Source organism: Bufo bufo, chromosome 1 (genome assembly GCF_905171765.1).
Source record: "Bufo bufo chromosome 1, aBufBuf1.1, whole genome shotgun sequence".
Taxonomy (NCBI): Eukaryota; Metazoa; Chordata; class Amphibia; order Anura; family Bufonidae; genus Bufo; species Bufo bufo.
This window is the reverse complement of record NC_053389.1, coordinates 217,290,607-217,304,653: the sequence shown is the minus strand read 5'-3', so window position 1 is coordinate 217,304,653 and position 14,047 is coordinate 217,290,607. Positions and strand designations below refer to the sequence as shown.

The following is a 14,047-nucleotide window of genomic DNA, read 5'->3' as shown; positions in this document are numbered from 1 at the left end:
TGTGGGCAACTAAGCCAGTTCTACTTTACACCAGTTTGATAAATGACCCCAAATATTTTTAAGCTATAATGCTAATTTATATTCACAAAGTGAGAGGTAAGTGAATATATACAGTACATGTTGTATATGGTTACATACTGGAGTTACAAAGGTCACTGCTAGGAAAAAGATCCATCAAGTTCCAACTCTCATACTTAAAACCCCAGTTGACCCATGAGTGGCATACACCAATTTGTCATAAAGTGGAAAAAAAAATCCTTCCTGGCCCCCTGTAGGCCACCAGGCAGATCCTTGGATAAGTACGCGGAATTGCTTCCAGTGACTTGTAGATTTTGTTGTATGTATAGGAGTGTGTTTCTCCGTGTGTATAGCATATGATAGTATGTACTTTATCATGGTAAGCTTGAATTTTTTGAGGTTAGAGTAAGGGTGGTATCACACTGCCAGAACTTTGGGCAGTGCGAGCGTTAATAGAAGATAACACATCCATCTGTGCTCGTTTGCACCGGTCTGATTACACATGCGGATGTATACATGTGGGAGGAACGATTTCTCCCGCAGTCATTCCTGCCTCACTCTGTTCTATTCATTATCGGCACCACACCCCTGATCACATAGGAAGATGTGGTGCCGATAATTGCCCATCTTTAATCCTGATGAAAGATGCCAATCAGCTGGTGAACAAGCATTTGCTCATTCATCGGCTGATCGGCAGCTCAATTATATGAGCCGATTATTGGGAATGAGCGTTCACATTTCCAATAATTGGTCGAAATCATGCAGTGTAATAGGTTCTTAAGTGTAGGGCCACACGGCCAGGTTTCCTGATACAGTTTTGGAAGCTAAAAATCAAAAGTGGATCATAAAAGGAGAGAAAGTTTAAAGGACATATTTTTGCCTTCACTCGTGGTTTTAGCTTTGAAGAGTGCATCAATAAGCCTGAACATGTGGATTAGAGATGAGTGAATTTCAAATTTTGAAATTCGCTCACGCTTTGTTACCGGGGACCATAACACAATTCTATGACGGAATGTATAACGGAATGCCTTTAGACGCATTCCGTTATTCATTCCGTCATAATAGAAGTCTATGGGCTGCAAAACGGATCCTTTCTGTTTCCGTTTTGCAGGGGAGTCCTCTCTTGCATAACGGAAATGGGACGGATCCGTTAAGCAGGCCACAGACTTCTATTATGACGGAATGAATGACGTAATGCCTCTAAAGGCATTCCGTTATACATTCCATCATAGAAATGCAATTCACCTTTTAACAGTAAACGAATCGCAAACAAATTCTATAACCAGATATTCGCTCATCTCTAATGTGGATAAACCTTTATATTAAAATTAGATGTGCTTGCTATTAGGTCATCAATATTACACAATATAAACCTCCAGAAAGTAGACTTCACTCTAAATCACGGGGAATGCAAAACCTCATATTGACCCCTCCCTATGCTGCAGAACTGGTTGGTGATTTATACATTCCAGATTTCATTTATATTATAAAGATGAGGTAGTTTTCCATCTCGTTGTCTGAAAAGTGCCCGACTCAGGACTTCACATTATTAAAAGACAACAAGAGGGTGAGAGGTTAGGGCACATCCTTTCTCAGCAGCTTTTGTGACCTTGCCTCCCATTTGTGAGTACTAACACCACAAAATGTAATTAGAAATGTGCTTATTCCAATATAACAGTGCTAAATGCTGTCAGTATAACTACAGTATGTCATGCAATTCTCATATAAAATATCCCTTTGAATCCAGAGGAAACAAAACAGGCTGGTTTTGAGAGCTCCATTTATATAAGCAGGAGTATAAGGCGAGTTTGCGTGTCGCGTGTTTGATTTAAGTGTGTTTTTGTATAAGTCTGCGACTTTAGATTAAGTGACTTCAGATTCAGGGACTTCAGTGGGGGACTGCAGTAAATCAGTTTATTATTACTGCATTATATTGTATTTTTCGCTTTCATTGTGTAATCCCCATTAGTATGTGTTCCATAATTGACAACGCAGTCCAGTGCACATCTTGTCTGATGTATGCAGTCCTGGAACAGCTATTCGAGGGTGTATATCATTGTTCAAAATGTGAGCAAATTACCCGTTTGGAATCGCACATCGAGTATCTATACAGGCGAGTTTCAACACTGAGAGTCGTTAACAATTTGGAAAAGAGTTTGCTGCTCACTGAGCAAGCACTGTTTGGGGTAGATGGAGGGGAGAGTGGTAGCGATGAGGCTGAGGAAAGTGAGGTAGCTAGCTGGGTAACAGTTAGAAAGCGGGGTAGAGGGAAGAGTGCCAGGGAGGCTAGCCCTGATCTGTCACACCCCAACAAGTTTGCACGGTTGGCAGATGAGGGGGATGTCGGTTCAGGGACGGCACTGCAGCAGCCAGACACTTCTTCTGCCAGTCAGGGGAATGTCAGCTCCAGTAAGCAGGGGACCAGGAGAGCAGGGCAGGCCAGACAGGTGCTGGTAGTGGGAGACTCTATTATTAGGGGTACAGAAAGGGCAATCTGTCACAAAGACCCTGATCGCCGAACAGTGTGCTGTCTTCCTGGCTGTAGAGTTCGACACATCGCGGATCGGGTTGACAGATTACTGGGAGGGGCTGGAAAAGACCCAGCGGTCATGGTCCATATCGGAACTAATGACAAAGTTAGAGGAAGATGGAGAGTCCTTAAAAATTATTTTAGGGATTTAGGTCAGAAGCTTAGGGCAAGGACCTCAAAGGAAGTGTTTTCAGAAATACTGCCTGTACCACGAGCCACACAAGAAAGGGAGGTTAACAAGTGGCTCAAGAACTGGTGTAGGAAGGAGGGGTTTGGGTTCCCGGAGAACTGGGACGACTTCTCTGTCAGCTACAGGCTCTATCGTAGGGATGGGCTGCACCTCAATGGGGAAGGAGCAGCTGTGTTGGGGGAAAGATGGCTAAAAGGTTGGAGGAGTGTTTAAACTAGGGACTGGGGGGAGAGTAATTACGTTATAGGATGGGAAGATAGTGCAGATAGAAACCGGGGGCAAGGTAGTGGGACTGGGGGAGGAATGGAAGGAGGGACTAGAACAGTTCAAAAGGAAAGGTGTAGGGTAAAAAATATACATAGACCTCTTAATTGTATGTATACTAATGCCAGAAGCCTGACTAATAAAACTGGAATTAGTGATTTGTGAGGAGGACTATGACATAGTGGGAATGTGATGGTATCATCCGTGTCACCGTCTAGTATTCCCTTCTCCCCTTGAAATAGCACTGGCAAGTAATCCACAGAGCAATAGATCGCTATTATTGCTGGTATCGCTGGTATCGCCAAATAAGTCTATACATTAGCCCAAGCTGAATGCTAGAAATACTTTACTGGAAGACATCACATTGAAAAATACAATTGCTTTTTATCCCCTGCTCCCATGCAAGAGAAACACCCACAACAAACATACATTAACCCATAACACAAAGGTTACAACCCACATAGACACCATGGTTAACATAATCAACACAGGCAGGAGAATACACATTGCCCTCTGTCCTGAGAGACAATCGAATTACAACTCGGTTGTCTTCAGGACAGAGAACAATCGCCAATACACACAGAGAGACAATGGAACAGACATCACTTACTCAAACATACAATGTCCCACCCTTTACAATACACATAGACATTTAACATCCCAACCTGGCACGAATTAGACCAGGGTTCAAAAGTTAGTGAAAGTCTTTTAAGCAGGGAGAGGAAAACATGCGAACCACCATAGAAGGGCATCCTTTACAGGGAATAACTGAGACATGGCTGGATGATAGCTACGACCGGGCAGTTGTACAGGGTTACAGTTTAGAAAGGATCGCCAAAACCGGAGAGGGGGAGGGGTCTGCCTTTATGTAAAGTCCTGTCTAAAGCCCACAGTCCGAGAAGATATAAGTGAGGGACATGAACATGTGGAGTCACTGTGGGTAGAAATACATGGAGGCAAAAACAATAATAAAATACTAATAGGAGTTTATTATAAACCACCTAATATACCAGAGTCCACAGAAAATCTACTACTAAACGAGATAGACGAGGCGGCAGATCATAATGAGGTGGTTATTATGGGGGACTTACCCAGATATAGATATTCAGGACCCAACTAGAGGGACGGCCATACTGGACTTAGTATTAACCAATAGACCTGACAGAACAACAGATGTGCAGGTTGGGGGATACCTGGGAAATAGGGACCATAAAGTAATAACCTTCAAATTAGCCTTCAAATGCACGTTTCTACAGGGAGGAACACAAATACCAAACTTCAAAAAAGCAAACTTTAACCAACTAACCAACTGGGACAAAGTCCTCAAAAATAAAAATACCGCCACAAAATGGGATATTTTTAAAAGCATCCTAAAATCTAATTGTGAGAGATACATACCTTATAGGAATATGAGGTTAAGGAACAAGAATCAACCAATGTGGATAAATAGAACTTTAAAGCATTTAAATCACTAAAACAGGAGGGTAGCGAGGAAGCACTGAAAAACTATAAGGAAAAAAATAGAATATGTAAAAAACAAATACAAGCCACCAAACTAGAGACCGGGAGATTCATTGCCAAAGAGAGCAAAACTAACCCTAAAATGTTCTTCAATTATATAAATGGTAAAAAGTATAAATCTGAAGGTGTCAGCCCTCTACAGAGCAATGAGGGGAGAGTTGCAGAGAGTGGCGAGGAGAAAGCAAAGCTATTAAATATTTTTTTCTCCACTGTATTCACTGAGGAAAATAAACTGCAGATGAAATGCAGAATGTAAAAGTAAATTCCCCATTAAAAGTGCCCTGTCTGACCCAGAAAGAAGCACAACAGGGACTTAAATAGATTAAAATAGACAAATCGCCAGCGCCAGATGGCATACACGCCCATATCCTAACAGAATAAAGTATTGTCATAGCCGGACCCTAATTTCTGATATTTACAGACTCTATACTGACAGGGAGTATTCCACAGGATTGACACATAGAAAATGTGGTGCCAATATTCAAAAAGGGTGCAAACACAGACCCTGGAAACTATAGGCTGGTAAGTTTAACATCTGTTGTGGGTAAACAGTTTGAAGGTTTTCTAAGAGATGCTATCTTGGAGGATCTCAATAATAACAAGCAAATAACATCATATCAGCATGGCTTCATGAGGGATCGGTCATGTCAAACTAATCAGTTTCTATGAGGAGGTAAGTTCTAGACTTGACAGTGGCGAATCAATGGATGCCGTATATCTGGACTTCTCCAAAGCATTTGACACTGTACCACATAAAAGGTTAGTATATAAAATGAGAATGCTCGGACTGGGAGAAAACGTCTGTATGTGGGTAAGTAACTGGCTCAATGATAGAAAACAGAGGGTGGTTATTAATAGTACACACTCAGATTGGGTCACTGTCACTAGCAGAGTACCTCAGGGGTCAGTATTGGGCCCTATTCTCTTCAATATATTTATTAATGATCTTGTAGAAGGCTTGCACAGTAAAATACATTTTTTTGCAGATGACACTAAACTGTGTAAAGTAACTAACACTGAAGAGGACAATATACAGCTACAGATGGATCTGGATAGATTAGAGGCTTGGGCAGAGAAGTGGCAGATGAGGTTTAACACTGACAAATGTAAGGTTATGCACATGGGAAGGAATAATGCAAATCACCCGTACATACTAAATGGTAAAACACTGGGTAACACTGACATGGAAAAGGATCTAGGAATTTTAATAAACAGCAAACTAAGCAGTAAAAACCAGTGTCAGGCAGCTGCTGCCAAGGTCAATAAAATAATGGGGTGCATCAAAAGGGGCATAGATGCCTGTGATGAGAACATAGTCCTACCACTTTACAAATCACTAGTCAGACCACACATGGAGTACTGTGTACAGTACTGGGCTCCTGTGAACAAGGCAGACATAGCAGAGCTGGAGAGGGTTCAGAGGAGGGCAACTAAAGTAATAACTGCATTGGGGCAACTACAGTACCCTGAAAGATTATCAAAATTAGGGTTATTCACTTTAGAAAAAAGACGACTGAGGGGAGATCTATTTACTATATATAAATATATCAGGGGTCAGTACAGAGATCTATCCCATCATCTATTTATCCCCAGGACTGTGACTGTGACGAGGGGACACCCTCTGTGTGAAAGAAGGTTTGTACACAAACATAGAAAAGGATTCTTTACGGTAAGAGCAGTTAGACTATGGAACTTTCTGCCTGAGGAGGTGGTGATGGTGAGTACAATAAAAGAATTCAAGAGGGGCTTGGATGGAATTCTGGAGTGTAATAAAATTACAGGCTATAGCTACTAGAGAGTTGATCCAGGGAGTTATTCTGATTAGAGATGGCCTTGCAGTTCGCCCGGCGGTCATTTCGCTGTGAACTTTGCGTGTTCGCGATTCACCGAACATATGGCGATATTCGCGCCCGCCATATTCTTTTACATTGTGAAGAACTTTGACCCATGACACATCCATCAGGTGGTACAGGACAGCCAATTGAGACGTTTCAGCACATAGACATACCCTCTACCTTATGAATAACCCTGATCTGGCCGCAATTCTACATTCAGTCTTTTGCCAGTGTAGGGAGAGGTTGCTGTGTGGAGCAGGGACAGGCTGTTAGGGACACCAAACGCTAGCTAATAGGGCCACAAAAGGACTGGTATAGGTGTGCTATCGATAGGTGCGATACGCAGAGGGGTGCGATATACTTATAATATACTTTTATAATGAGTCAAAAACACATAGATAGATCTATATAGTGGTCACCTGGAAGTCAGGGGCTTAGGGGCTAGGGGCTTACTAGGGCCATTTTTATATAGGGTAAGGTTCCGGATAGGGTCGCTCTTATCAGGGTGGGTGCTCTGTGGTTAGGCTATCAGGGCCAGAATAGCACCCCCCTGTAGGGCAATATCAGGGACAGTTCTTTGCTCACCCTGTCCTTCAATACCACATCATCATCTAGCCCAGGGATAGATGTTTTTTGCTTTCCCTCCGGGATTCATCGATGTGCACTGGAACCCCCCGGATTGTGGTAGGACATATGGTTTCTGATTTGGTGCCACCGAGCACCTGATTTAGTGCCACCGAGCACTTGTTATTGTCTACCACATCTATGCTTTTTGCTTAACTTTAATAATTTAATTTATTTTCATTTTGAGGGATATCTTTAGGCCTCATTCAGACGGCCGTATGCTGTCCGCAAAAATGCGGATCCGTTTTTTTGTGGACAGTTCAGCATTTTTTGCGGACCCATAGACTTCAATGGGGCCATGTCTTGATTTTCACGGACAAGTATAGGACATGTTTCATTTGTTTTGCGGAACCGTGGAATAGAAAAAGGGGTCAGCATCTAATCCGCAAAAAAACTGATCCGCATTTTTGCGGATAGCATACGCCCGTCTGAATGAGCCCTTACTAGTAACATTATTAAAGGTTACGTTTTATCTTTATGTATATTCTATGGATTGTCTTCCTTGTACAATGTTATATATACTTTCTATGTTATAAAGTATATTATAGTGCATTTGTATTGTGCAGCAGTTGTGTGCGGTTCTGCTGAGATACTGCAGGTATATAGAGGCACAAGCGCTATTGGAACAAATCATTTCTACTGGTGTGATATACCAGTTGCCCCCCAAAAAGTGATTGAAGCAGGGGTGGTATATACCAATAATATACTTTCTATATAGTGCATTTAGGTAGCGCAACAGGGCACATTTAAGAGAATTTCCCTTTAAGACGCATAAAAATGTCCCCTGATTAAGACACTTTTTGTTGGAATTTTTGTCATTGATCCCCCTCTGGTATGTCACTGTCCATGTTGTGGGACTATTTGTACACTCAGTATTTGGTGGCTGCAAATATCAGCTGAAGGTTTTTCAGGTTCGCCTGCCATTAAAATGAATGGAGCCCGCCGCGAACATTTGATCGCATTCGCGTACCGTCCCGGCCGATGATTGTCCATCACTAATTCTGATTGCCTTATTGAAGTGGGGCAAATTGGCTTGTATCTCACAGGGGTTTTTTGCTTTCCTCTGGATCATCCTACAGGATAAGGCTACTTTCACACTCGCGTTCGGGGTTCCGCTTGTGAGTTCTGTTTGAAGACTCTCACAAGCGGCCCCGAACGGATCCGTACTGCCCCAATGCATTCTGAGTGGATGCGGATCCGCTCAAAATGCATCAGTTTGGCACCGTTTGGCCTCTGTTCCGCTCAGCAGGCGGACACCCGAACGCAGCTTGCAGCGTTTCCGTGTCCGCCTGGCCGTGCGGAGCCAAACGGATCCGTCCAGACTTACAATGCAAGTCAATGGGGACGGATCCGTTTGACGTTGACACAATATGGTGCAATTGCAAATGGATCCATCCACCATTGACTTCCAATGTAAAGTCAGGAGTCCCTATTATACCATCGGATCGGAGTTTTCTCCAATCCGATGGTATATTTTAACTTGAAGCGTCCCCATCACCATGGGAACGCCTCTATGTTAGAATATACCATCGGATTTGAGTTAGATCGTGAAACTCAGATCCGACAGTATATTCAGATCCCCCCTCCCTCCCCTGTATTTAACTCATTGGTGGCCAGTGCGGCCCCCCTCCCTCCCCTGTATTTAACTCATTGGTGGCCAGTGCGGCCGGCCCCCCTCCCTCCCCCCTATTTTTAACTCATTGGTGGCCAGTGCGGCCGGCCCCCCCTCCCTCCCCCCCTGTTTTTAACTCATTGGTGGCCAGTGCGGCCGGCCCCCCTCCCCCCCTGTTTTTAACTCATTGGTGGCCAGTGCGGCCGGCCCGCCCTCCCCCCCTAATTAAAATGACCGATCCCCCATCATTGGTGGCAGCGGAGAGTTCCGATCGGAGTCCCAGCTTAATCGCTGGGACTCCGATCGGTAACCATGGCAACCAGGACGCTACTGCATTCCTGGTTGCCATGGTTACTTAGCAATTTTAGAAGCATTATACTTACCTGCGATGTCTGTGACCGGCCCGGCGCTCCTCGTACTGGTAAGTGAAAGGTCTGTGCGGCGCATTGCTTATAGCACAGACCTTTCACTTACCAGTAGGAGGAGCGCCTGGCCGGTCACAGACATCGCAGGTAAGTATAATGCTTCTAAAATTGCTAAGTAACCATGGCAACCAGGACTGCAGTAGCATCCTGGTTGCCATGGTTACCGATCGGAGTCCCAGCGATTAAACTGGGACTCCGATCGGAACTCTCCGCTGCCACCAATGATGGGGGGTCGGTCATTTTAATTAGGGGGGGAGGGGGGGGGGGCCAGCCGCACTGGCCAACAATGAGTTAAAAACAGGGGGGCGAGGGAGGGGGGCCGGCAGCACTGCCCACCAATGAGTTAAAAACAGGGGGGGAGGGAGGGGGGCCGGCCGCACTGGCCACCATTGAGTTAAATATAGGGGAGGGCGGGAGGGGGGGCCGGCCGCACTGGCCACCAATGAGTTAAATACAGGGGAGGGAGGGAGAGGGGGGTCTGCCCCCTGCTGCCTGGCAGCACCTGCCAGGCAGCAGGGGGCAGTCATGTACACAGTTATTTTAGTATATTCTAACTTGAAGCGTCCCCATCACCATGGGAACGCCTCTGTGTTAGAATATACTGTCGGATCTGAGTTTTCACGAAGTGAAAAATCAGATCTGAAAAAAACTGTTATGCAAACGGATTCGTTCTGAACGGATGCAAGCGTTTGCATTATAGGAGCGGATCAGTCTGTACAGACACCAGACGGATCCGCTCCGAACGCAAGTGTGAAAGTAGCCTAACAGGCTGAACTGGATGGACAAATGTCTTTTTTCGGCCTTATATACTATTTTACTATGTTACTATGTAACATTGCTAGTATAAATATGCCATACAATGCACATAATAACAGTGCTAAATATTGTCAGTGTAAATATGCCATACAATATCCATATACCAGTGTTAGACACTAGGCTTGAGCAAATCGAGCTTCGAATCATAGATCCGAAGTTGATTCATTCAGAAACTTTGTTTAAAATGCGGTTTCCTCATTAAAATGTATTGGCTCTGTGGAGGAAAACTTTGTCTCGCCCAAAGTTGCGAGAGACTTTGGTAAATAACTTTGGTATTCCTAACTGCTTATTAAAAAACATTTTAAAATAGGAATCTGGAGTCGGCTTTGGTGCTAGCTGGTGCCGCTTCGGGTTCCTATTTTAAAATGTTTTTAAATAAGCAGATAGGAATACCGAAGTTATTTTCCAAAGTCTCTCGCAACTTCGGGCGAGACAAAGTTTTCCTCCACAGAGCCAATACATTTTAATACTGTATGGAAACAGCATTTTAAACAGTTTCTGAATGAATCAACTTTGGATCTATGATCCGAAACTCAATTTGCTCAAGCCTACTAGACACTGTCAGTATACTTATACCATACAATGCCCATATAACAGTGCACACACTGTCAGTATAAATGTACCATGCAATGACAACATAAAGTGGCACAAAATGTCTATTTAAGGGTCCCTTGAAATACCTACAGTATATAATAGTTCCAGATAATACCAGTAAACATTTCTCATACAATGCTCATACAGTGCAACACACCGTCAGTATAATTGTGTCATGCAACGTCAATATAACAGTTCCATACAATGGTAACAAAAAATCCCCGTACAATGCCCATATAACAGTGCCACACACTGTCAGTATCAATGTGCCATGCAAGGCCAATATACTAGTGGCACACAATGTCTGTATAAATGTACCATGTAATGCCAACACAATGTGTGATGCAATGCAAATATAAAAATGCCACACAATGTCTGTATAAACGTGCCATACACCAGGGGCATAGCTCATGGGGGCAACTGCATCATGTGTCCTGGGAGTATAGTACCAGGGGGTGACTTTGCCTTAGCCAGACTATGCAGATACAGGATTAGGGTAGCAAAATGAACCTTTTGTCCGTGGTGTATGCAGAGCCTAGCAATACAGCATAACGGAGCCACATGCCACAGTGTCACTATAAATGTGTTATGTACTGCCGATATAACAATTCCACATGATGCCCATGTACGCTAACAGCTGCACATAATGTAATCTGTCTGATCCTATGCCCCCTGTTTGATATATGTCACCTTCCCTACAATATGTCCCCTGCCGGATCATATGCCTCTCGTATGATGATGTGACCCCTGCTTGATCATACATCACCTGTCTGATCATGTACCCTTTTCTGATCATATGCCCCCTACCTGATTATCTGCCCATTGCTGTTTCATACTGTATACCACCATATATTCCCTGTCTGATCATATGCCACCTGTCTGACAGCACTGGATATAAAAGCACCATACATTGTAGTGGATGGGATTTCCTGCATGACTAGACTTTGTTGCTTTAGAATTTTTATGACGTTGGGAATTTTCATCCTTCACTGCAATTGTGTGAATAGTAAAGTTTCGGAATTGGATCATATGCACACTACTTGGTATACCACCTGCCCGATCATATGCCATTTATTGGATCATATGCCCCCTGCCTGATCATATACTATCTGCCTGATCTTATGCCAACTATTTAATTTCAAGCCCTATGTCTGATCATATGCTATGTGCCCAATTATCTGCCCACACTCTGATCATATGCCCCCTGTGTCTGAACATTTGCCAGCTGTCTGAATTATTATAGGACTACTACAGTATACATTGGGGTACATGGAAAATCCTGCCTAAATAGACTTTGTTGCTTTAGTTTAGACTATTACCTTTGGTAGTTTTTATCTCTCATTGTTATGTGAGAATATTAGTTTTGGGATTGGATTTTGGGTCATTGGATCTAATATTGGATTCTAGGCCAAAACCTGAGATTTGTCCCTAAGAACAAGGCCTGGTGATATCATACAAAGTGCTAAATATAAAGAAGTCATATAAAAACCCCAACAAAGGGAGATATAGAAGCAGTGCCATACAGCAGGCATCTCTATGTCCTTCACTGTACATTTACGGGAATCCATAATTTCCAAGGGTCAAGGCAAGGGGGTAACACACAGGGTAGGGGTAGCATGCATGGTGTGTAGGAGGATAACACAATGCGATACGGGGTAACACAGGGTGGGGAGAACGTGCAGGGTGTGTAAGGTTGTAAAACGCATGGTGAGAGCTAACATACAGGGTGGGGCGTAACATGCAGGGTGTGTATGGGGAATAACAGACCCTTCGAGGGGTAACATGTAGTATGTGGAGGGGTAACATTCAGGGTGGGTGAGGGCTAAGGAATGTTTTCGTATTGTAAACATTCAATCAATTAAAATAGCAAGAAGCAGAATTACAATGAAAGTAGAATTATAATATAGGAGAATTTTAGGAAAACCTCAGAAATCTCTGCCCGAGTACAAACGGCAATGTCCCCTGCACCCCCTACTCCATATACTGGATGATGAGAGTTCCCTTACCTGGAGCAGGAGAAGCAGACAGAGAAGCACAGGAAGCATTGAGCTGCTGGCTCCTGTCCTTCTCTTAGCAACCATTGAAGGGAAATGTCAGCAGACAGACAATAGATGGATTCCCAGATGTGTGCGGCTGTCACTCAGGGAGTCACATGGGGGCAGCTGGGCATCTGTGGAGGCTGAAGGCGGTGGGCTGCATGGATTATCCAGGTCTCAGATGTTACAGATGAATGCCCATAAAACCTTATTACAGCAGCAGCAGCAGCATCAAAAGATGAATGTGCTGAAGCAGCTTAGTGCCTCCTCCCTCCTCCCCATAGAGCATCAATGTGTGGACCAGAAATGAGAACCCTCCCCATAATGACATCATTCTCTGCCAGGCAAAGCACTAAAACCACAGCTACTACCAATCACAGCACACTGCATGCCAGACACCACACACACCCCAACCTTCCTAGTCACAGAGCACTGTATGCCAGGCACTGCACCCACAACACCCTTCCCAGTCACAGAGCACCGTATGCCAGGCACTGCACCCACAACACCCTTCCCAGTCACAGAGCACTGTATGCCAGGCACTGCACCCACAACACCCTTCCCAGTCACAGAGCACTGTATGCCAGGCACTGCACCCACAACAACCTTCCCAGTCATAGAGCACCGTATGCCAGGCACTGCATCCACAACAACCTTCCCAGTCACAGAGCACTGTATGCCAGGCACTGCACTCACAACACCCTTCCCAGTCACAGAGCACTGTATGCCAGGCACTGCACCCACAACAACCTTCCCAGTCATAGAGCACCGTATGCCAGGCACTGCACCCACAACACCCTTCCCAGTCACAGAGCACTGTATGCCAGGCACTGCACCCACAACACCCTTCCCAGTCACAGAGCACTGTATGCCAGGCACTGCACCCACAACACCCTTCCCAGTCACAGAGCACTGTATGCCAGGCACTGCATCCACAACACCCTTCCCAGTCACAGAGCACTGTATGCCAGGCACTGCACTCACAACAACCTTCCCAGTCACAGAGCACTGTATGCCAGGCACTGCACCCACAACACCCTTCCCAGTCACAGAGCACCGTATGCCAGGCACTGCACCCATAACACCCTTCCCAGTCACAGAGCACTGTATGCCAGGCACTGCACCCACAACAACCTTCTCAGTCACAGAGCACCTTATGCCAGGCACTGCACCCACAACACCCTTCCCAGTCACAGAGCACTGTATGCCAGGCACTGCACCCACAACAACCTTCCCAGTCATAGAGCACCGTATGCCAGGCATTGCACCCACAACACCCTTCCCAGTCACAGAGCACTGTATGCCAGGCACTGCACCCACAACACCCTTCCCAGTCACAGAGCACTGTATGCCAGGCACTGCATCCACAACAACCTTCCCAGTCACAGAGCACTGTATGCCAGGCACTGCACCCACAACACCCTTCCCAGTCACAGAGCACTGTATGCCAGGCACTGCATCCACAACAACCTTCCCAGTCACAGAGCACTGTATGCCAGGCACTGCACCCACAACACCCTTCCCAGTCACAGAGCACTGTATGCCAGGCACTGCACCCACAACACCCTTCCCAGTCACAGAG

The 14,047-nt window shown here is 44.9% G+C and overlaps 1 protein-coding gene across 4 annotated transcripts in view; it reads right to left on the bottom strand.

Moving 5' to 3' along the window:
• Positions 1–12,643, bottom strand: part of PTPRO (protein tyrosine phosphatase receptor type O) — a 127,168-nt gene extending 114,525 nt beyond the window's left edge. For all 4 annotated transcript variants that reach the window (XM_040435111.1, XM_040435120.1, XM_040435129.1 and 1 more), the window contains exon 1: positions 12,436–12,643. In XM_040435111.1, coding sequence (XP_040291045.1) covers positions 12,436–12,510 — 75 coding nt within the window. In that variant the 5' untranslated portion in view covers positions 12,511–12,643. The remainder of the gene's footprint in view (positions 1–12,435) is intronic.
• Positions 12,644–14,047: the final 1,404 nt, after the last annotated feature.